This window comes from Schistocerca cancellata, chromosome 9, assembly GCF_023864275.1.
Source record: "Schistocerca cancellata isolate TAMUIC-IGC-003103 chromosome 9, iqSchCanc2.1, whole genome shotgun sequence".
NCBI classification, from domain to species: Eukaryota; Metazoa; Arthropoda; class Insecta; order Orthoptera; family Acrididae; genus Schistocerca; species Schistocerca cancellata.
The window spans coordinates 254,376,789-254,401,379 of record NC_064634.1 but is presented as its reverse complement, the minus strand read 5'-3'; the positions used below and the strand labels follow the sequence as shown (position 1 = coordinate 254,401,379).

General features: G+C 42.8%; 1 protein-coding gene across 1 annotated transcript; it reads left to right on the top strand.

Annotated features, from left to right (window-relative positions):
- The first annotated feature begins 13,689 nt into the window (after nucleotides 1–13,689).
- Nucleotides 13,690–24,378, top strand: LOC126101626 (uncharacterized). The gene is made up of 5 exons (XM_049912310.1): nucleotides 13,690–13,819; nucleotides 16,519–16,725; nucleotides 16,812–16,856; nucleotides 21,947–22,180; nucleotides 24,193–24,378. Exons 1-5 carry the CDS (start codon nucleotides 13,772–13,774, stop codon nucleotides 24,265–24,267), a joined length of 609 nt encoding a protein of 202 aa, XP_049768267.1. The 5' UTR covers nucleotides 13,690–13,771; the 3' UTR covers nucleotides 24,268–24,378.
- The last annotated feature ends 213 nt before the right edge of the window (nucleotides 24,379–24,591 follow it).

Here is a 24,591-nt window from a genome sequence, read left to right as displayed (position 1 = left end):
TCAGGCACCTAGCGGTAAAACTTTTTCTGGGGAGAATAAGTACCATGCTGAAGATTTTCTTGCAGCATGCAAAGACTGTTTCATACAGGAAATTAGTGGTAACAGTATAAGGCATTATAGAAGCGTCCGATTCCACCCGTCTGCTTTGACTTATGACGTCATCAACATGGCGGAAACGGCTACTACCGGCGTATACAAAATGACAATGACGTCACTACTGACACGCCAACAAATGCGAACAAAACTAAAAATGACACAATAACGTCTCACTCCAAAAATAAAATGAAACTAAAGCGACAACCATGGAAAATTGTTGGTTTAGGGTGGGGACAAGCTAAAAAGATAACAAATACAAATAATATCCAAAAAAATTTTAAATTACAGCATTCCGCTACGCCGACAAAACCACAGGAATCGGACATTTTCCTTGACATATACAGCTAAACCGCAGCTACCAATGTCAAAAAGCAAACACCTACAACACCAAAAACTGGAATGAGACATTTCCCTTGACATATATAGCTCAACCGCAGCTATCGATACCAAAATACTAATGCCTGCAACTCCAAAAAGTGAAATACTGCTCGTCGTAGGGTTGTTTAAAATAAAATATTTTTAATCACTTGTTAAAAACACTGTTTAATACGCTTTACAAATAATACATGAGTTTATTAGTGAGTTTTAACTAATGTTCAAAATAAAATTATGAAATTCGTTTTTACATATCTTTACCCGACTACTTAAGTGGGATGGGAGTGGATCCCACTACATTTCACCAGATCTCACCAAGGCGAGAGGTGGTCCAAGTTTTCAAGAAAACCCCTCACGTAATTAATATACCTCCCCAAACACGTTAGGTTTGGTTCATCAACAAATCGGAGAACTTCATTCACGGTATCTTCATGGCTACGGTGTAACACAATAGCCCCCCATCCGATGATGGGCACCTTCAGAGTGCTGAAACCGGTCATCTAGTAAACGATATTGAAGCGATCGTGGCTTTTCAGTTATTTTAAAAACAGAGTGATCGCCCCACGACACACCATGTGTTCACTGCACAATAGTTCCTGTCTGCCATTCTGTCACGTAAGGACGGAATGAAGGAAGGAAGATTAATGTTTTACGCCATGTCGAGAACGAAGTCATTAGAGACGGAACAAAACCACGGATTAGGGAGGAATGGAGAAGGAAATAGACCATGTCATCGTAAAATTAACTATTTGAGTGATTCAGGGGAACGACGGCAAACACAAACCTGGACGGCAGTATGGACATTTCAGCCGTTGTCCTCCATAATAAGAGTCCAGTGAACTGACAACCGCGCCACCGTGTCCGATACTCTGTCATCGACCCACGTCGATCTTACTGCTGTAATTCCATTAAACCAGCTGACGTATACAATCGCGTACAGGGAGTGCATAATAAAAGTTCCAGTTTCAAAACGATGTAGAAAGAAAACCATAGTTACGTCAAATTTGAACAGCGTGTTATTCACCAATTGAATAATTTCATGGAAAAAAAATGTAACGAAAATTTATCAATAGATGGCGCAGCAAGCGTCAGGATATGCAAACCAACAGCCACGCAGCACACGCCTTTTCCTCAGTTTGCGTCCGAGACACCCAACGTGATAGTTTCCGTCAAGAATCGCGCATTGCTGATAAAACTCTTGTACAAGAACGGGGACTATGCGTCAGCAGTCTTGGAGACGTTCCAGACACTCAGGGGTATGAATAAAGGCATTGGTCCGGTGTCTGCTAAATGTTTGGAGAAAATGGTTACAAAATTCGAAAACGTAGGTCCTTTTGAATTGAAATGTCGCAGAGGAGGCAAAGAAGTTGATCCGAACTCTGTGCAACACGTGGGCACATTACTGAAGGAGGGGTCGATTCGTGGTAAGCTAACGTGCAGCGCACGGCGATCTGTCCGAACGCTGGATATTCCTGCGAGCCTGGTGCATAAAATCCTACGAAATACACTGCATTGCTGTCCATACAAAGTCACCTGTCTTCTGGAGTTGCTTCCCTCTGACCAGCGAGCAAGACAGACGTTCGACCTGGAATGTCTTGCTTGCATGGAAGTGCACAATGAATGGTCTTGGAACATTCTGTGGACAGACGAAGCCCATTTAAATCCCCAAAAACATATCAATAGGCAGAATTTCAGAATGTCGGCAACTGAAAATCCACACGAACGTCAACCGGTACCACTTGGTTCTACGAGATGACTGTGTGGTGCAGGTTGACGACATCGTTCATCGTAGGGCCACATTTTTTCGAGGAGATAAGTGCAAAGGTGCCTGCTACCGGTACCGTCTCTCGTAGATGCTATGAGAGTCTCTTGCGCGGCAACTTCATTCCAACCCCTCAACAGCGTGGATATGTGAGTAGGATTATTTTTAGGGAAGGTTGCGTTCCTCCTCACATTTCACAGCCAGTGAAGTTGCTGTTGGGAGGCATTTCGGAAATACTAGAATTACAATTTCCCTACAGCCTGGCCATCCAGATCACTTGATCTAAATCGGTGTGACCTCTGGCTGTGGGATTATTTGACAGATGTCTTCAGTTACGAAAATAGCTGAAATGAAGGCACGCATTGCGCGACGCATTCTGATCGTGGCTGTTTCTGGATTTCAACTTGTGGCAGAAAACGGTGAACAGCATACTGAATATGTCTTGCTCCAGTGTCACTGTAATTAGAAACCGAAGTCATTCTGCGTTTCATGCGGTTTCCAGTTTGGATGTGTGTGATGTCCTTAGGTTACTTAGGTTCAGGTCGTTCTAAGTCTAGGGGACTAACGACCTCAGATGTTAAGTCCCATAGTGGTTAGAGCCATTTGAACCATCAAGCCTCAAGGCAAATAAATAGTGATTTTTTTTATCCGATGTAGTACAACCTTGCCTTGGTGGATCAGCTTACCTAACAGTGCCACAACTATTGACTGCAAAATTTGTGCAGTCATGCACATTGGTAAGTACAGATGATGTAACGTGCAACTCAAACCGCCGGCCGCGGTGGTCTTGCGGTTCTGGGCGCTGCAGTCCGGAACGGCGGGACTGCTACGGTCGCAGGTTCGAATCCTGCCTCGGGCATGGATGTGTGTGATGTCTTTAGGTTAGTTAGGTTTAAGTAGTTCTAAGATCTAGGGGACTGATGACCTAAGATGTTAAGTCCCATAGTGCTCAGAGCCATTTGAACCAACTCAAACCATAGTCGTCATACTGCATCTAATCTGTCATTTGTAGCTGACCCAAACGCCATCTACTGGAAAAACTTATGATATCCAGCAGCCATTGATTTGATATGATTTGATTTTATTTTATCGTGGAAGCAAAAACAACAATGGTCAAGCCCACTGCTACCCACAGTGGAACAGAGTTTATTGTGCTGTATCGTTACCTGTGTCTCTAGTAAAGCCAACCAATGGCCTTAGAAGTTCAAGGAGATCCTTTACCAGTGCTTTAATAGACACAGTTTCTTCAGGTCTGGTTAACCCGAATATTCTGTGTCTTTTAATCACCAATGCCTCGCACTCGAAGATCAAACGTGGAGCGGTTTCCTCGCCCACACTACACATACTACAATTTAGGGTCTTCTTCTATTATCCCCATTGTATGTAGGTGTTTTTGAAATTCTCATGGCCTATCAATAGTTCAGCTGTGAGTTTGATTTCTCTCCTGTTCCAGCCTAGGATTGAGAGACTTCTCTTAGAACATGGCTTTAGCATCAGTATCTTGACATGTTTTTGGTTTTGGACCTTAGCCCAATATTCTACATGCTGTCTTCTTGCCTAGTCTCGTAGTTTTATTTTTATCATCGCCTTGGTGATTGTCAGGACAGGTTCCGGTCCAATATATGGTGTCATCGCCCCTATCCTGGCCAACCTATCGGCTTGCTCGTTACTCCTAATCCCTGAGTGACTAGGAACCCACAATAGGTTTACCCTATTGCTTTCCGCTAGCTTCACGAGGACTTTGTGGCATTCTGCCACAATTTTTCTTGTTGCAGGGGCTGCTACTGCTTTCAGGGCTGCTTGGCTGTCTGAATAAATGAAAATGCTACGACCTCTGTAGCACCTCCACAAATTCTCGTCCAAGCACACCCTGATGGCAGATATTTCTGCTTGAAACACAGTGGCCATCTTCTCTAGAGAGATTGCGCTCTTCAGCCTTGGTTGCACTCCGTATGCCCCGCCCCCAACATCTTGGTCTGTTTTCGAACCGTCAGTGAACCAGAATATGTCCCCAGTACGGTGCCGAATTTTGTTCTCCCAGAGCTCTCTACTTCCAATTACTACAATGAAAGGCTTGTTGAAGCAGCTAGGAGTTATTATGTAGTCAGTCGGCATTTCCCCCACCATACCTATGTCTATCTCATTTTAGTGTGAGACCCTGGAAACTCCAGTGAGCTCCAGTTTTTGCCAGTCTTTAATCTGTGTGCTCCAGCCGCTGCCTCCATCTTTATCCACAGGTGTAATGGGGATGGTTCCCATCCCAGCAGTGGGTGTGCTGCTAATTCCACCTGTAATGACTAAGCAGGCTAACCTCTGCACCTTAGCAGGCTCCTTAGCAGCTACCTGCTGTTCTACCTTTTTTTCCACCACACTGTAGCCCCGTGGGTGGTCATAGGTCTTACTACTGTGGTGTATATCCAAATCATACTCTTGGGGCTGAAGCCCCAGTTTTTACCACAAGCTCTCCCACAAGCTCATTAGAACACCATTCGCCTTGGAACGGTTACTCCTATCCAGAGGGGTCCACGATAGCTTCTCATCCAGGGTTACCTCTAGATATTTCACTATCCCCTTCAGTGGTAGAGTTTCATCGAGAAGCTTGAGATTCCAGTAAGTGTATTGTATTTGCTGCCTTATAAATGGTACTACAACAGGCTTCTTAGGACTGACCCTTAGATCCTGCTTCCTGCACCAATTTTACACAATGTTCAATGCTCCTTGTGCCACAGCTCTGACTGTAATTGAAAATTTTCCATTTATTACTAAGATAAGTTTGTCTGTGTATCCCTGGAAAAAGTACTGTCTAGAGTTCAATTCTACAGTGAGTTCATTCTCCACAAGGTTCTTCAGTAGAGGGAACAAGACCCTTCCTTGTGGATTGCCTCTGGTGGTGCTGATTACATTTGTTCTTGCATCATGGTGGCCTCTACCTTTCTAACACTAAGCATGGCGCTAATGCACCTGCAAATGGTGGTCTCCAAGCCATACACCTCTGCTGCTTTAACCATCGATTCGAAGGTGTTGTTACTAAAAGCACATTCGATGTCCAATAATATGCAGAGGGCTATTTGCTGAAAGTGTAGTGATTTCTCCACCTTCCAAACAAGTTGGTGGATTGCAGTTTCACACGATTTTCCTGGTTTGTATGAATGTTGATTTATGTGTAGAGGGACCCTAGTTAACCTCCTCTCCCTAACATGCACACTGACTAGTTTTTCTAATGTTTTAAGAAGAACGGAGGACAGACTGATTGCTCTCATATCCTTGGACTTTGTATGATAATTTCTCCCTGACTTTGGAATGAAGATAACCTTCACTGCCCTCCAAACGTTAGGAATGATTCCTGCTGCTAGGCCAACCCTAAATAACCTGCATAGGAATCTTATCAAGTTTACTCCTGCTTGTTGCTGGAACGCTGGAAAAATTCCATCTGGGCCAGGTGACTTGAGCAGTTTGAATATTCCCACAGCCCACTGGATTTTACTATGGTCGACACATTCTCTGGCAGATTCCCAGTTCTCCCTTCGAATACCTGCAAACCGATACCTCACAGGGATCGCGTTCTGGTCTATGTCGTCTATCAGCGTACATTGGGAAAAATGAGTCTGGAGTATTAGTTCCAGCTTTTCGTGTACTGTCCTTGTGCTCCCAATCCTCTTTCCTTAAAGTTCCTCCTGGGTTAGTTGGTATCCTAGTGAGGATTTTGTGAAGTCTGGCCTGAACAGACGTACGCTCTACCTCTTCACAGAATACTTTCCAGGACACCTGCTTTGCTCGCTTAGTTGCAAGATTGTATTTGTCAAAGGCCTCCCAATATTCTGCCAATTGACCCTTGCCTCCCACAAGGCTAAACAGTCTTCATACCTTTCAGCGTTCAGTCTGGAGCATAGCCCCCCTTATACAGTTCCTCCATGATCCCCTATTCAGTGCTAACATTGGTGCCTCTTCTGATGTTAAACCTATTACTTCAAAATCATTCTTAACCGAATCCCGGTACCTTGTCCTCGGTCTGCCCCGAATCCTCCTACCCTCTACTGCTGAATCCATGAGTCTCTCGGGTAACCTTGCTTCTCCCATGCGTGTAACATGACCCCACCATCTAAGCCTGTTCGCCCTGACTGCTACATCTATAGAGTTCATTCCCAGTTTTTCTTTGATTTCCTCATTGTGGACACCCTCCTGCCATTGTTCCCATCTACTAGTACCTGCAATCATCCTAGCTACTTTCATATCCGTAACCTCAACCTTGTTGATAAGGTAACCTGAATCCACCCAGCTTTCGCTCCCATACAACAAAGTTGGTCGAAAGATTGAACGGTGCACAGATAACTTAGTCTTGGTACTGACTTCCTTCTTGCAGAAGAGAGTAGATCGTAGCTGAGCGCTCACTACATTAGCTTTGCTACACCTCGCTTCCAGTTATTTCACTATGTTGCCATCCTGTGAGAATATGCATACTAAGTACTTGAAATCGTCCACCTGTTCTAACTTTGTTCCTCCTATTTGGCACTCAATCCGTTTATATTTCTTTCCCACTGACATTACTTTCGTTTTGGAGATGCTAATCTTCATACCATAGTCCTTACATTTCTGATCTAGTTCTGAAATATTACTTTGCAAACTTTCAATCGAATCTGCCATCACAACTAAGTCATCCGCATATGCAAGACTGCTTATTTTGTCTTCACATATCTTAATCTCACCCAGACAGTCTATTGTTTTCAACATATGATCCATGAATAATATGAACAACAGTGGAGACGGGTTGCAGCCTTGCCTCTAAGTTATTAGCTAGAAGAAATCCTAGAGTTATTCACCTCTGCTGTTGGTGTCTGTGCAGCCCCACACTAAGTTGTGGGCATTAGCATCGCATCAAATCAGTAGTTGTTCGCCCTTTTGTGCACAGGCTTCCGTTAGTCTCCTCACCTCCTGAGAAGGAAGGGCATCGTCCTCGTAAGGAAGGTATGCCGAGGCCATTACAAACTCCCTCGTGACACCTTCCCCACGTTTCCGCATCCTAATGGTCACTAAGTCCCTAGAACAAAACTCCGCTGTTGGCATGAGGGGATTCCATTTTTTTCAGAAATGCACGTTCTGAATTTTCTTATATTTGTAGCAAGAAACATCTTACCTCCAGTGCCGCCGAGACCCGATACACCCCCTTTATATAAATAGAGTAACTTAGTCAGGGCCGCGTCCACTTCTTGTCTTCCCAGAAGACGACTCAGGGCAGCCCTTTACCGTGTTGCAGATTTATCTGCACCACATTCAGTCTCCATCTGGCCACCATTGTCGCTTCTGATGCCTTTGATTACCCTGACAGCAACCTGTGAGAACCCCAAGAACAGTCTCAGGTCCTGCTCCCGTATTGCCTTCACGGACTTCTCACCGACTTCTTCCACAAGGATTTGGCCATTTGGTGCCACCTTCCGGTTGATTACCTTCCAATCCTCTGTCGAGACTTTCAGGTTTTTAGACCCTATTTTCTCAATCAGAGTGTATGGAGAGGTATCCTTAAGGAGGTTTGGCAGCCAGATTAATATCTTTGCAGTCTTGAAGAGCTCAGCCACTGTCTTTACCAGCAGCTTTGCATCATCCCACGGTGATATTATGGGCACCTTTTCCTTAACCTAGTTCACTGTATCGACCACCTCACAGACAAAGATAAGACCACTGTGATACAGATCTTTTCCCTTCCCTCAGCTTTCTCTGGATACGCTTATCCTGAGAAGTGGAAGTCTTAGATTCCTCCCTTGTTCTCCTACTTCCTGCCCTCGATGTAGAAGGAGTTTGTACACCCTCTTCGCCCTGGAACAATCTTTTCTTGGAGGTCTAGGGCTCAAGCCTCTCCTTTAGCTTTGTTCTCTAAGAAGTTTTCTCCTCTGAGCCTCAGACAAGTCTTTGATATTAATATGGTCAAACGTCTTAGTAACCATTCCCACTTCTTGAATAGGTCTGTCCCCCTGCTCAGCTGAGCGGATGTTTTCCATCAGTTTCACCCCCCATGCTTGGATGTCTGAGGTCTCAACTTTTCCCTCAGTCTGGCAATTTTCTTTTGTGTCCATTTTGGTCCCACGAGAGTTGGGGATCTAATCTGTCCACACCATGGGAACCCCATGTGCTGCAAGGCTAATTACTCAGGGAGGTCGCCTGGTATCCCTGAGGTTCTATTCACGACATTCATGGATCTCATCACGCCTTGAGTACGGTATTGAGGAGTTGGGAAAGAGCAGGGAATGGATGTGCGGTGACGGGTTGTTGTGGGCCACACTTAGTGTGGTCCATTGGCCAAGACCTTACTGACCATAGGTTCCCACAGCCGGCATACCCCTCAGCTCCACCTGAACACACAAACCTCTCCACCCACACGGACAGTGCTACTTTAAGGTTGTGTCCCACGGCGAAGTCGGCAGCCATACAAATACAACTGAAAGGTATTCAATGACATAAGCCACATTTGGGCATCGAAAGGAATCGTTGGTAACATATAAAAATTTGTGCCAGACAGAGCCCCTCTTAATGCGAGTGGTTCCTAAAAGTCGTCTCGGTCTTCAGAGCACGCTCTCTATCCAACCCAAATTCCCACCCTATTAACCTTCATTCGCATGGTGTCACCTACCCATCAACGCCTCACTTGACATTTCGGATTCCTGCAAGAGACCAGGGTTCTTCTGCTTCTGCACTGACCAAATGGATACTAGGTTGTCGCACCTTTTGCAGAAGTCGCCCACTCCCAAGCTGGAAACTACTCCCATTTCGTCAGGATGTGTGACCTCATGATCTGTGAGGCAGCATTTGACGCAAATAAAACGACTGGTTATTACTCAATTTAATGTTCAATGTTCATCACTGTGGCCTCAGCGGTGGCCAGCTGCTGTGTATGCCACAGTGTCATCACTGGCAGATTCAAGCTTCCCAGAGATCGCAGTGTCAGCCTGAAGCCCAGGCCGCTGAATTGTGGTCTGGCGGGTTGCCCGCACAATGGTCCGTAGGCGCTTCCCATGTAGCAGATCCGCTATGAAGAAGCCGTCACTGGGGTTCGTATGTCATTAATTCACACGACGCCCTGAGAGCTCTCTGTGCCTTTCTATCCACTGCCCGCACTTTCCCTCCAAATGGACCTTGGTGTCCAGTGCTGCCATGTCTGATGTTATGGATTACTCTTATCCTGACCTACCCATTTTCTAGGCCTTCTGGTCCAAAAGATACCATAGTATCAGAGCGGTGCAGGCTCTAAACTGGAATGGCGTTACTGTTCCCATGAACCACTCATCAGTAGTAGTTTCTATCCTGGACTCCAGTATCAGTTATCAGTGGTTACGAAACTAGTGGCATTTCACCAGGCACCGAAAGTATTACTGGCACAGGTTGACAATAGTGGAACGATCTCACACAAGGTGTTACAATACAGTAATGAGAGATCGAGTGTGAACGACATGAATACCGTTGATCCTACTGATAGACAGCCACTAACGTAGCTGATCATGGTATTTATATTGAAATGAGGAGAGGCTTTGCCGTCTAACGTCATTCATAATGACCAATTTGGTCCTGTCTATTAGGAATGGTCAGCGGTCTCAAGTTCTAGTTTGCTAAATTGGTTTTGTTTCAGTAACATAACTTTTCCACCAGGTCACCAACAGGTCTTGTTGAGTACCATCTGCTGCATCTTACTTAATATTACAACAGCAAGTAAGGCAGTTCGGTGTGTGTTTGTCTTACACATTTCCGATAAGCTCACTCTAACTCCCACACAGAAGTGTCGATGTCGTACTCTGGTGACTGATTAATCATGGCTAAAACTTTATCCCTTGTGACTGGCTTATGTTGATACATGCTTGGTGCTGACGCAATGCTGGACTATGGAGACTTGAAAAAAATTGTCACTCTCCCGTTCCCAAACAATCTCGATGCGTGACAGCATTTTAGTATGTAAAGTGTCTTCTGTGAATGTCTTCTGGAAAATACAGTTTTGGATTCAAGACACTTCACGTCATAAACTTAAAAGAAGATCAGTTTTCAATTACGTGCGCCAACTGTCGAACTGAAGGGAAATAAAATTTTTTCACCATTCAGATTTCGTTACTTTAGAGAGCCTATATACGACTCTTCAGTGTTGTCGGCTTGAGAAAGTGAAAGGGAGGTTGGAGATAATGTAATTATCGATTACCGAAGCAAAGTCGATCCTGACACCTAACAACAAACTCTTTGACCTTAAACTAAATTTACATAAAGGGAATTCCATTTTTTTTTTTTTTTTACGTAAGGCACATTTGTAACAAAAGCACAACATTGCCGATTGCTTGCTGACTCCATAGTTACTATATAATCATTTTGAAATGTCCCTGACGGATTTGTTAGTTGGCATCCAATGACTAGGCCAGATTGGAAGTTACTGAGCCCTCCTCACTGAACCATCAGATTTTTGTTCTTGTACTGACTGACCCCACCTCCGTTTATAGTAGTCCCCCTCTTGTGGCATCTAGTGAGCAATTACCCATTACATAGGGGTGTCCGGTTACTTCTGATGAGATTGTGTCTTTGACACTATGAGATGCACGCTCTTCATCCCTTGGACAGCTAGTGTTGCTCCACATGTCACACGGATCAACAGAAAGTGTCGCGAGTGTATGTGTTAGGAGACTGTGGAATGCAGTACGACTTTGATACTTAACAAAATCTTGTTCATTTCTTTTTTACATAACATTTTAGACTGTGGACCAATGGAGCCAGCGCAGTGGACTGAAATTCGTATGGAGGCCTTTCAAATCCCCGTCCATCTAACAATTTTAAGTTTTCTGTGGTGATTGACAACGATTCTTCAAAATCCACAACACTTATACCTTTTTATAGTCATTTTCCACGACATCCTCTCTCTTGAGGGTTACTATTGCAGCAAGTATGATAGTTAGTCTTTCATTCACAGATTATTTAACAATGGTGTTAGACACGCCACGTAATAAAACAATAAATCAAAATTAAAAATCAACAAACTTGCAAGAGTATAATTAAGTAGAGGTCTAATTAATTACGAAACAAATATTACAGGATTCAGTGACATCTCTATCTGCTTAGATAACGACAATATTGATACCGTTTCCCTTTCATAGTTCTGTGTGTTGTGCCAAAGGTTTGTATGAAAAACTGAGTCAGAATCCCTCCATAAAGTAGGAGACGCTGACCTCATGGAACTGAAAGACGCTTAGCATTTTACATAACGGAACTTGAGCGTGCAATTTTCCCTCGCATCGGCCTTCTACTGGGAAAGTGTGTTCCGCAGTGACAGATGTTTTAACAACTGTAACATACTTTACAGTTCTTCCCTCGTATTATTTAAGTGATTCTTTGCTATATATTATGTTGTATTTAAGGAGTAGGCTGGAAAGCCTCAATGTAGATCACAAGCTAGAAGAAATAAATGGGTAGGATGAAAGTTTGAGATGGATGGTGTGGTGCGCTTGGATAACTCAGCTAGTGAGGCAACTGCTCACGAACACCAATGCTGCAGATAAGAGACCTGGATTAACAAAATGTTTTAATTTTTCAGGAAGTTTCACTTGAGCGCAAGTTCCACCGCATTGTTACATTCTTGAAAGCATATCTCGGTATAAAACATCTCTGTGGTCAAACTATCAACTTTCAGATCATTTTGAGTTTATAGCTGAACTTATACCTCTGACGTAGGAAAATATTCGTTCATAAATTTCGCTTATCTTATCTTTTGAAAAGAAATGGTACACGGTAAGCCTCCTTCATGTTACCTTCAGTCTCCAGGCTGCCACGTTGTAAGAACCTGTTATTTTCTTATGTGTAATTTGGTTACAAATAATAGTATTATTTATCGGGGAAGTGATTAATACCCTTTTCTAATAATGCCTACAGCTTCTATTTATGTTTCAGCCATATAAATACATTGGGAGCGAATGGTTTGGTGAAGTGACCTTCTCACGCCATCACTACGCTGTCAAATGGATATTTGTACTGCTGTAAGTCGAACCTGAAGTATAAAATTATTTTTGGAAGTCCGATTACTATTGCTGTTGTAATTCAAGACATTATTAAATTGAATTTCCATGTTATTACGGTCTGGTAGTCACCAACCTTATCTCTCCAAGGACGATTCTGTCCCTAAATTTACAAGAATTATCCGGGTAATAGAGTTGTCTTCGATTGTAGAAGTCTTAATTTCATTCCATCTCAGAAATCTACTACTCTGGGTCATTAAAATGCTTCTGCTGTCCTCTCTGTGATATGTCTCACCTTCCGAAAAATTAACATTCAAAATTTTTCTTTCTCATGTAAATGATTTTGTGGGATACATTACAATGCACACTCTGTCATCACGCTCATAAACATGACTGTGATGAGGACTTGTCACTCTGCATTGCGAAACTGTATTGAACAAATTTCAGTTTGCCTTTATGTCCGACGGATGATCACGACACTGTGTTGCAATACTTGAATTATAACTAACGGCTAGGCAGTTGCCCTAAATTCTGCCATCAACATAACAGTATATTGACTACGTCTGACTCACAGCCAAGTACATCTTTTGCTCCGAAACTTCATCCCCACGTTAGTTGGGCAGGAAAGTTATTGTATGAAACATCATGCTGCTTCACTCTTAACAGTTATTCATCTAGCACAAATTTAGTTGAAAATGCAAATGGCTTCTTCTCTGCTGGACCCACAGCTTGCATAACTTCACGATAGGGTATCTTCTTTATACTTTTACAAAATTAACTGCAAATAGTTAATCCCTTGTTGTTTTTAAATAAGCTCATGAAGAGCTTGTTTCGGCATTTGTGCCATTTTAAAGTGTTCATCTAGATGGACGACACGCTAAGTATGAGCTGCTTTGTACCGTTGAGGTAAAATGTGGGTTCTAGTTTGGCGATTAAGTAAAAAGAATGATAGTAAAACTAAAAAGACTGATGATGTTAAAGAACAGCCTCGGAGTGTAAGATGAATGAATAAGGACTCTGGTGAAACTCTTGTTTCCAGGAAGGCGAAAAATCGAGTACCCAAATTCAAATGGTTCAAATGGCTCTAAGCACTATGGGACTTAACCTCTGAGGTCATCAGTCCCATAGACTTAGAACTACTTAAGCCTAACTAACCTAAGGGCATCACACACATCCATGCCCGAGGCAGGATTCGAAACTCCGACCGTAGCAGCAGGGCGGTTCCGGACTGAAGCGCTTAGAACCGCTCTATCACAGCTGCCGGCCTCGGGTACCGCAACGTGTGCTTGTGATACAACGTTCACCTGGTTCCTGGTGGGGGCTGCAGGTGTGTGACATCTATCACGCCTGTCCTGACGCATTTCCGAGCAAACCACTGGTTCAAGGTCCTCCTCTACACCTGTTCAAACTTCATGACCTGACGCTACCTGTTTGCAGAGGTTACATCTGGTATTATTGCAACAAAATGCAGAAGCTGTTTCTTCAGACGAAAAATGGTATAAAATGCGCTTATTCCGCATCATAGTCGCACTCCTCAGCAGCAGCAGAACCAGCAGCAGCAGCATTTACCGACATGGCGTCCAAACTGATCATCTTTCTCGCTCTGGCCTCTGTTCTCCAGGTACGTGCAGTCTTTAGTCTCAAGTCTGCTGCAGGGTAGCATCATGGCTGTAGCACCTGGAGTGCTCTGTGTCTTTTTTATCTTGGGATTTGGAGGTGTTTCATCTAAATTGAAACTACGTGGTTCAGCCACTAACATATATAACTGACCTGAGGATCAACCATTACGTCCGATTCTGCCTGTAGTGTGTACCATCGCGGTACTGAGGAAACATGTAATCAGGAAAGCGTTTTCGCCACCGAGGAGATCCGTTGTTGCCAAACAAAAATCAATAAAAACACCAGCACCTGTATGTTATTTCTATATATGTCACACACACACCGACCACTGAGCTACGGAAGAAATTTCTGTTTATGTTTTATCTTATATAAATATATATTTATTTATTTTACACCTCTGGTTCCGTAGGACTAAATTTAGAAGCAAATATCCATGGTCATGGAACGTGTGAGCATATGAAATTCAACATAAAAGTGAAAACATAAAAATAAAATGTTTATGAATCCAAAAAGACGACAAGCTATCATTTTATATAAACGCAATCGATAATGTAACACAGGTATTAGCTCAATTTTTCAAGGAATTCTTCGACAGACTAGAAAGACTGCCCCGTAAGGAAACTCTCCAGTTTAGATTTCCAATCACGTGTATTAAAGACGAGAGTTTTGAATTTTATTCTGTATTGAAAATAGATGCTCAAGAGTCAAAGAGGTAGGATCAAAATGCAGATTGGACTTCTGCCTAGCATGCACTGTGTAAAATCTGATACTGTTAACAAAAACTGACATTAAAGAGTGTATACACTGAGAAATCTGTTTCGAAATACTAAGACTGATGATCAAGAGTCGACAATAGATTCGCGAATTTACACTACTTACTTCTCGAACCGTCTGTTTCTGAGCCGAAAATACCCATTGAGAATGAGAAGAGTTACCCCAAAATACAGTACTATACGTCATAAGCGAGTGAAAATAAGCAAAGTAGATTACTATTCGTGTCGAACTATCACGTCCTAAAGATACTGATGTTATAGTAAAAATGTCAGCATTTAGTATTTGGACAAGATCCTGAACATAGGCATTCCTCGACGGTTTAACATCTATCTGAACACCCAGAAATTGGAACTGTTCAGTCTTACTAACCATATGCCCAATCTGTGTAATTATAGCTACAGGCTTTGTTGAACTGTATGTTAGAAACTGCGAAAACTGTGTCTTACTGCGATTTAGCGTTAGTTAATTTACTACAAGCCACCAACTTATGTCTTGAACTGCACTAATTGAAACAGCGACAGTGCTGCACACAACATCCTTTTCCACAAAGCTAGTGTCATCAGCAGACAGAAATAACTTTAGAATCACCTGTAATACTAGCAGGCACATCACTTACATAAATAAGGAACAGGAGTGGCCCTAGCACTAACCTCTGGGGCACCCCCATTTAATAGTGCTCTTCTCGGATCCCACAACTTAGCCATTCTCAGTACTGTGGAGACTGACCCTTTGTTGACGGTTCACTTACAAAGTTGACAGTTGATCTCGTGGGATCGTTACTAGACCGATACTCTTTCTTTCCAGTTATTCTATTAAGATATGGAACTACAAGGGTAGTGAAAAGGTAGCTGGAGGGTGGTCTCAATATCAGCAACCTGCAATCTGCAGTATAATGTATCTGGCATCCACATCTTCAACAATGATTATCGCGTTACTTGCATTGTCGTGCAGTCACCACCATCGTCCTCTTATTCTTATTCTTTTCCTTTTTCTTCTTCCCCTTCTCCCTGTCCATCTTCCCTGCTTTCTCATTATGTCTTTCCGCAAAGAACTCTTTTGCACTCTTCAATATCACCGCGTTTCTTTCGACGTGACTTTTCAATCGATTTCCCATTTCTCTTTTCGTTGAACTGGAATTCTTCTCACAAGCCATACTTATGTCTTACTTTATTTACTGTACATCCCTCATTTGTGCACTGAACGTACAAAAATTCGGCTGTTGCACAAGGTGCCACATTCAATACTGACTTAGGAAATTTTCTGTGCATGAAAGTTTCCTGATATTTTAATTATATCATTTCTGAAACAACGCTCACACTCACGAGGATTAACTGTTTTCACTTTGATAACAGTAAAACACCTAAGGGAGCCTCGAATACACATTTCCCCCGAGTGTGACTCAGTTCACACTATTCCAGAACTTCAGTGAAACCTGACGATGTAGGAAGTCATTTAATATCCAGATTTGGAACACATTTTCACGTTCAAAATTCGGATCCCCAACAGTAAAAAAATCGGTATAGACAAACTGAAAACCAGACTGTTGCAGGACATGATAAGCTGATATAGAACAGTGGTTAAGCTACTTCTCCACGACCACCAGAAGCCCAGTGATACAGACTTCCTCTTACAGTCCGAGGATATTCACTAACAACAGTAGTCCAGTTTTGTTTTAAATTCATCCCCAAACTAAAACACAACATTTTTCTCAGCGGCACATAGCAGCTTACGCACAGTATAATGTGCAACCATTTGGGAGGTGTCGCATTTTCATTTTGATTGAAGTCTTAATCAATGTTGAAGGAAAACTCACTGTTTCATGGTACAACCATTCTAATATATCATTAGTTCTAGTGGAAACAAAGCGTTCCAGGCACACTGCATGTTATGGATAGAGTGACTTTATTGTCTCTCGTTACTTTACAGATCGGCACATCGACCCCCACGTGGGGCCTTATCGGCGGTCTGGGAGACGTACTCGGATCGCTGGGACAGGCCGTAGGTACGATGGTCAACGCCACCCACGAAGTCGTCTCGGGCATCGAGAATACTGTCAACACTGCTATCCAGACAGGAGAGGATCTTCTCGTGGACGCCCTTAACACGACTGCTAACGTCGTGTCTGACATACAGGTGGGATTATAAACAGTGCGTGAAAGACGGTCACGATCTATAAGAGGCATTACAATAGTGAAAACACTTTCTTTCATTTATTGCAGGAGGATGTCCAAGACCAAGTTGAGACCGCGGTAGAAGGAGTTCTGGTAAGCCACTAAGTACCAGACGTGATGTCACACTGTTGTAGTACTGCACAGTTTTTGGCAAAGGTAGACGTTCATATCCACACGCTACGTTCTTACATCGCGTCAGAGATACGTTTGTGACAACCTGTATGAAGCTAATGTTTCTAGAAAGTAATATACAACTGCCGTATTTTTGTGCCACTCTCGTAACCAACGTCCGAAGTAAATGGACTGGAGCTGCACTCGGGTAAACTGTTCCAATCTCTCCGGAGTTTTATATACAGAGAAAGAACGTAAAACTTTTCAGCTTGTATTGTATTGTATGAAACTGGGGACCTAGAAACGATGGAGAGGCTTCGTCCCCGCCATAGCCCTCAGTGGTACACAGCCCCACAACAGGCTACAGCTGTCTACTCACCCCACCACCGCCCCACACCGAACCAAGGGTTCTCGCACCAGACGGGTGTTATCCCAATGTTGACGTGGTAGCGTTACGATGGTGTACGCGTACGTAGAGAAAGTGTTTGCGCAGCAATCGCCGACTGAGGTGGAATAAGTGGAACCAGCCCGCATTTGCCGAGGCAGATGGAAAACCGCCTTAAAAAGTATCCACAAACTGGCCGGCACACCGGATCTCAACATTCATCCGCCGGGCGAATTCGTGTCGGGGACCGGCACGCCTTCCCGCTCGGAAAGCAGTGCGTTAGGCCGCAAACCGGACGGGTAACTTTTCAGCTTAAAAATCAAACGATGTGGCGCTATTGCTAACTTACTGAAATCGCCATGTGGAGGTCCAAAATTTCTGAACAATGATCAACTTGAGGCTCCTGACGGGCCTCTGAAACGGCCGAGGCCAGTTTCTCATCGTATTATTTATAAACCGACTTTGTGTTCCATGTCTAATAACCACGTCGTCGTCTACACTTTGAACACCATTTTCCTTTCAAGCCTATAAATATCGTTTGGTTTGGTTACGATATTGATAATTTGTCCTTTCCCAGCCGAATAATCACAAAGCACGTCATAAAAGAGGCGTCGATTTCTTTTCGTAAACTTACTGACCAGCGACATAAATGTAGCAACTTTGTTTTGTCATGTGAATTGCACTGTCTTGCGGTTCCACAAGCATTTTTCGATGAGTCGGTTTCCGTACAAGAATTCAAGGAATAAAAAACAAATTGTTTAAAATATCAAGTGTTCTGTAATTGATTTGGTGAAAAGAAAGACGTAACAGCAAAACGTGTATCTCGCTGTAAACGGAAGTGTGTGCCACCGAGATAACAGACACATCATTAAAGGTATTTTACAGTAAGGAAAATTGTAGAACAGTTACGGGTCGTACATAAATGCTGACAAAAGGTCTCGGAAGACAAGAGATTTTACGAGGCACAATGCATCTGCAGTAAAAGTGTTTCCAATGAAGCCATAAAAACAACAGTTTTTTTCGTAAACATAAATAGCACCCCTTTCACATGTCGTTCCCTTGAGATTTAGATGATATTTAACGCCTGTGGTTAGTCCATGAACTTTTCATCAAGGTAATACATTTTTTATGGTGAGTGAGAGGGGGAGGGGGTCAAATAATGTGAAGAAGTATCACACCCCACAAGAAAACAGAGATTACATTCGTCTCCATATAAATCCCCCGAATGCAATACAGAACTGGTTAAGCTCAACTTACCTGTCATATTTCCGTTTGCTGTATCATTTAAACCCAGTGCGCGAACTACAGAACATAGCAAACAAAAGAATTTTTTTCACTTTGTTATTTCATGCCAAATATCTGAAATAATTATTTCACCAAATATGTTCTTTAACATTTTTGTGTGTAAAGGATGTGTAAGAACAGTTTTCAGCGAATATGTATTACTTCATAATCCCATAACTTTTCTGTTTCTTGCTGTAAAGCTTTAGTCGTGATTTCGTCTTCCCATATCAGAATATTTGCTGTGATTATGCCTTTGCCTGGTGACTTCATTATTTCTGAGTCCCGCAAATATTTTACATAATTCTTTTCCGTGTTGTGGAACTAAATATTCCTTCCCTTGTTCCATAATTTTTCTTGGGCATTTATCTTCACGGTTCTTCATAATTTAACAATGATCTATGGTTGGTTTCAAACTGAATACAGTTTTTCAGTCATATACGGCTTTTCTTATATTTCTGGGAGATAGTACTACTTTTGGATTGGAATAGCAATTTCGCTGTGTTCTATTGCCTCAAATGTATCTTCCATTTTTCTACGTAACAAGCTTTATGAATGCCTGAACTTTCTCAGTTATCCGACCGCAGTCTTCAGTTCACTACCGGTGTCAAAGTGTTACCGGTAATGATTTTCAAAATTTACAGGATATTATCCCCGGATTGCACTTTCTTTTCCAGTAGTAGTATGTGAAACTTTCTTCTGCCTCCCTGCAGCTTCTCACAGTTCACTTTCATTGCCTTATTGAGACACTGATTTTTCTTATTTACAGGAATATGCCCTAGTCTTATGCGCGTCGCCGGCCGGTGTGGCCGTGCGGTTAAAGGCGCTTCAGTCTGGAACCGCGTGACCGCTACGGTCGCAGGTTCGAATCCTGCCTCGGGCATGGATGTGTGTGATGTCCTTAGGTTAGTTAGGTTTAATTAGTTCTAAGTTCTAGGCGACTGATGACCTCAGAAGTTAAGTCGCATAGTGCTCAGAGTCATTTATGCGCGTCAAGAAATGATAAGTCTCGATTGGTTTCTTTGGGAACTTCTACGTTAGTAATTACGCTGGCGATTCGTAATAAGATGGAAATATGGCAAAGATGATGTTCTCTGATGCCTCTACGCGGCGAACATTATATTTTCCTTTTCCTGAAAAGTCTTATATAGGAAGTGGACATAATTTTACAGTCAAAAGTTTTGCCCAGTCCTTTAACACTTGCATTTACTCTGTTGTGGGTTGAGTAAAGCTTTTTCTAAAACTATCATTTTCTTTCTGCTTGTGCACTGAAATCGTCCCTTAGAATTATTACAGTGTTGTTTGAGTTTTGTGTAGTTCGTTCTCTAACTGATCCCAGAATGCTCCCACTTCCTTCTGATTTCTTGCGTTTTACTCATTTACAGGAACGTGTACCGTACATAAAGTACACTTCTTGTTTGCACGTTACAGTGTCAGCGGTGATTATTCTAAAGGGAGAACTAAACTCCATTACAGAATGTTCTGTTGGCTTTCCTATACAAAACACTGAGCCTGGCTGTTAATGGTTTGTTCTGATTATCATGTTGCAAAACACTAACTAAACCATTGCACAGACTACTCTGTTTGATTAAGAACTGATATACTAGAGCCAACAAGAATTATAGTTGTATCTGAAAATGGGTGAGCCTGTTATGCCATCTCGGTAGTTAATCATACTACGGATATAAGCTGATATTTGTTATATAAGGGCCTCAGGAAAGTTGCTGCAGGTGACACCACGTTCCCAATATTTATAAAGTGTCAATAGAGATTTGAGAAGAAAGGTTTTGGTGGTTAAATCTACACAAAAATGAAGAGATGGGTAAGTTATCATCGAAGAGGTAGAACTCCTCTCCTATGGTAACTTGTGAAACGATTCACATCTCAACTGTAGCTTTGACTCCTCATCAGTTCTCCTCAATGTCTTTCACACATACATAGTAATTGGCTGCAGTTCGATAAAGTGACGTAAATTACAGCCCTGGTACAGAAATTGAAATTACAATATCAGAGTATGTTGCAATATTATGTTTTCCTACCGACTATAGAAATTAAATAGTTCATTATTTTGTGAACCCCAGATATTCATTTTCATTGTTAATTCTTTTTCCAACAAATAGCGCGAAATAACCTTAAATCAGAATATATATATGAAGATAGTATCTGTTCTTTCAGACTGGTCCGAAAGAACAGACACTATCTTGATATATATACAGTTAAGGCTCACCGGCCATTTGACCAGCTTCTTCTGTGCGAATGCACAAACAGAGCCCGAACTCTTAAGGGAATCGGCATTAAAGCCGCGAGTATTGAGTATAAGGGGCAGGGGCACTACGAATATAGTGCGGGACAATAAGTTGAGAATGTGGATCTCACGGGAGGCGTTCCGGAGGTAAGTCCCTGCAGTCGCACTATCCTCTGTGGCCTCGGTGGCTCAGATGGATGCCGGCACGGCAGCTCGGCGTGTTCGTTCAGAGAGCTGGTTCGCCTATGTAGTAAAAAACTGTGTGGAAGGAACAACAAACGAACTTGAACGGATGTCATGTGACGTCCACAAGGACCAAACACAATGATTAACAACGGACAAAAAAAAATAGATTGAGCGTCTGCCATGTAAGGACAAGATCCCGGGTTCGAGTCCCAGTCGGGGCACACATTTTCGACTGTCCCTGTTGACGTACATCAACGCCTGTGTGCAGCTAAGCTTAGTGATTTCACTGTAACTTAAATCAGAAACTTGTATTAACACGTATGTTTTGAGAGACTGTATTACATTAACAGATGAAGCTGGTATCTGTTTCATATTATTTATTTTCCCTAACAACGTTCCCAGGTTCCATGGCTACTGTTTCTACCTTCTGCTTGCAGACGAGTGTGTTGGACACTCATCAGTAGCTGAGGTGACAGATTGGTGACATAAATCCAAATCTGTTTAGTTCTCTATAGCCCCTAAGAAAATAGAATTTTTAAGCGCAAGCAGTGGTCACACATTTGTTCCATTGCTAATGCTATTCTCGCGAAAATGTTGCTCTGCACTTCACACATAGCAACAACAACCCTACGTAGACGTCGCCGGCTTACTAACTGACAACATTCTTGATGAGTCCGCAGCCGGATCAAGTAACCTTTTTGACGCAGTATTTCAGGAGGCCCGCTGGCGACACCTTCAGGTGAGAACACTGCTTGATAGATCTCGCTGGCGCAACGGACACTTTCATGCAGATACAAAGACGACATCAGTAGCACCCGAGAGCAGCAAATATCATGTCGACGTTACTTCAGCATATTTGTCTCAAATCAGCTTCTGTTACAAGAAGGGAATACAATACGTCCCCTAATTCCTTTCCAATCGTTTAGTTGTAAACCTCCGCCCCAGTCATTAGTGTGTTCCCATGCCTTTTTCTAGAACCTGACCGGCAGCGTCTCGTCTGGCGTTCTGAACTCTGTGTCTTCACTGGCCAACGGCATCGGCAGCGACGTGGCTCAGGTGATCGGCCTGCTCGACAGCGCGGCCGAAGACAGCGTCGACGCCATCGTCCAGCTGACGGCCGACGCCACCGCCTCCTTGAACCAGCTGGTGGACCTCGCGCAGGCAGTGGGTGACGCGAAGCTTAACATGGTCGTGTCCTCACTCAAAGGGGTAAGAGTAGCTTCCTGCTGGATAAAAAAATAAAACTTGGGATGCCAGTATCGTTATATAGAGTCGAGCAGCAGTTTATTTTGATACATTCACTTCTTACAAGGTAACTCGCTTGCCTTAGTAATTTTCACTATACAATGGGCGACAGCTGCTGCTGCCAGTTGTCCCATCTTTTTTTGTATTCGGTTATGAAGTGTCTTTAAGGCCATCACTGCAGTTTTAGTTTTTGTGTCCATGTATATCTGTGGCTACTCCTGTTAATATTCTTCTATATAATGTAGACTGAATAACGCGCGCGAAAAATATAGACGAAGCACCAAGTTGTTTTCGCACTACCGAGAAGTCTTTGAAAATCTCCAGGTTGTGACTGGGAGAGAAAAACACTGACTTTTAAAAAAATCCTTTTGTGACCTTCTCTGTAGCTCTGGCTGGAAAATACAGTTAAAATATTTAACACTACACACTTTAGAACACAGTTACCATTAGCAAAGACGAGCTCGTGGTTACAACATGCTTGTTCGGCCGTTAATCACAAACTGAAGGCTCTAGTTCACCTTGAAGCAGTTCCTCATACATCGATGCAGTGTTGTCTGCATCCTGTTCCTATATTCCTACAAAGTAGGCCTACAGGCCCCTATTTTAATCCGTTACGCGCCTGTCGCCTGATATATCGTCAATTTTAGCAGATGACACGCGCTCGGCCGATCGCGTTCTAGAGTTCATTCGTGCCAGTGAAATGACGTCAGTCATTTGAAGTTTTTTTTGGGACAACCAACCCCCTTCTGTAGTGGATTTTTAAGCCTTCCTTCTGCTTTTAGTTTCTCCAATTTTATGACTTTCGTTCCCATTGCTGCTGGTTTCCGTTTTCGGTTTTTTACTGCTTCATAAGTCACAGACCGGGCGCTAATGACCATAGCAGTTTTGCGCCCTAAAAACCAAAACAAAAAAAAAGGGACTGGAACACACGTTGTGAATTCAGCTACCAAAGCCAAGCTATACTTGCTACAACTAATTTCATTTGCGTCTCCCCTTGGATATCGGTTCACTAGGTTATACATGGAATCTGTTAGAAGTAATATTTTCTAACTGCCCACCAGTTCACAGTAACTGTGATTTGCAAAGTAGGGAAATATCTACATAAAATGTACGAAGCAGAGTTACATCAAGTTAAATGATATAACAATAACCACTTACCAAACGCTCTGTTAAAATTTTATAAAGAGTAATGAAAATATTTTAACCATAAACCCCCATTACCCACCATGAAAGCTGGAAAGCCATTAGTGAGCTGTAGGGACCAGGTAACTACCACTAGCTTGGAGGGATGTTTGCTAATGAAAAATTATTGGAGCAGATATAGATTATCAGTACATAGAGAATAAATTTTCGTGAATGATATCAGTTTTCCGCATTAGCCGTTATCGTTAGGATACATCATTATTTTATATTACGTAGTTAACTGAGACATAATAGTCTCGGCTGTGTGGCGAGTCTCCTGTGCAAATCATGACGCGTTAAATACCACGCCTCCTTACACTTGTGACCATACTGCGTAATTATTATTTCCGTAATACCCTGTGATATGACAGTAATTCTAAAGTCCAGCTAGCTACGCTCTGCTTCTAATACTTTGTGACGTTGTTGAGTACGCTGACCCCAACCCAAGTATGAACATTTAACGGGTTACACATTACGCTTTGAAAATAGCTATACAGCCAAAACTCTATAACAGTGAACAATATAAAATAAAAGGATACTTCAATCCCACCAATAATCGTCAGTGCGGCAAACAGTTATCATTCAAGAGGTTTAGATAGGCTGTGGACCCTATTGCAACTAAAAACAGCAGCAGCTAGTTATTCAAAGATTAAGAGCCGTGAAGACAGTGGTGGAGAACAGCATCAAAACACTTTGCACTTAGGAAAGTTAAGAAAATATGCATTTCCGCGTCTGCACGCAAACTCTAATCAGCTCGTTTACTCAGGTGGAGGACACTGATTGCTGTGTTTCAGGCTGTGGGCACTGTGACGTCACTGGTGGATTCTCTGGTAGCCGCCAGCAGCAACTCCACGAGCAGCAGACGTTAGAAGTCGCCGCCAGCGCGGGGGAACGTTCATCAGCTTCTTTGTCCTAACAGTTGTACTGTAAGGATGCGACGCCATTCGGAATTGCTGAATAAATATGTGTAATAGAAATAACTAGCGTTTGATTTTTGAATATTTCTGTTACAAGCTCAAGTTGTGATAACACAGACCCAAGCTTTTCAAATCTGTACCATAGCTGACGTTACAGAACTTCTGCGCGGGCAACACACTTTTGTCTGCAAGATCACCAACGTGGGATGGCTCCCACGATGAGAAATACTGTAGTCTTCATGGCTCCCACACACTGGCCAAAAACCCAGTACACAT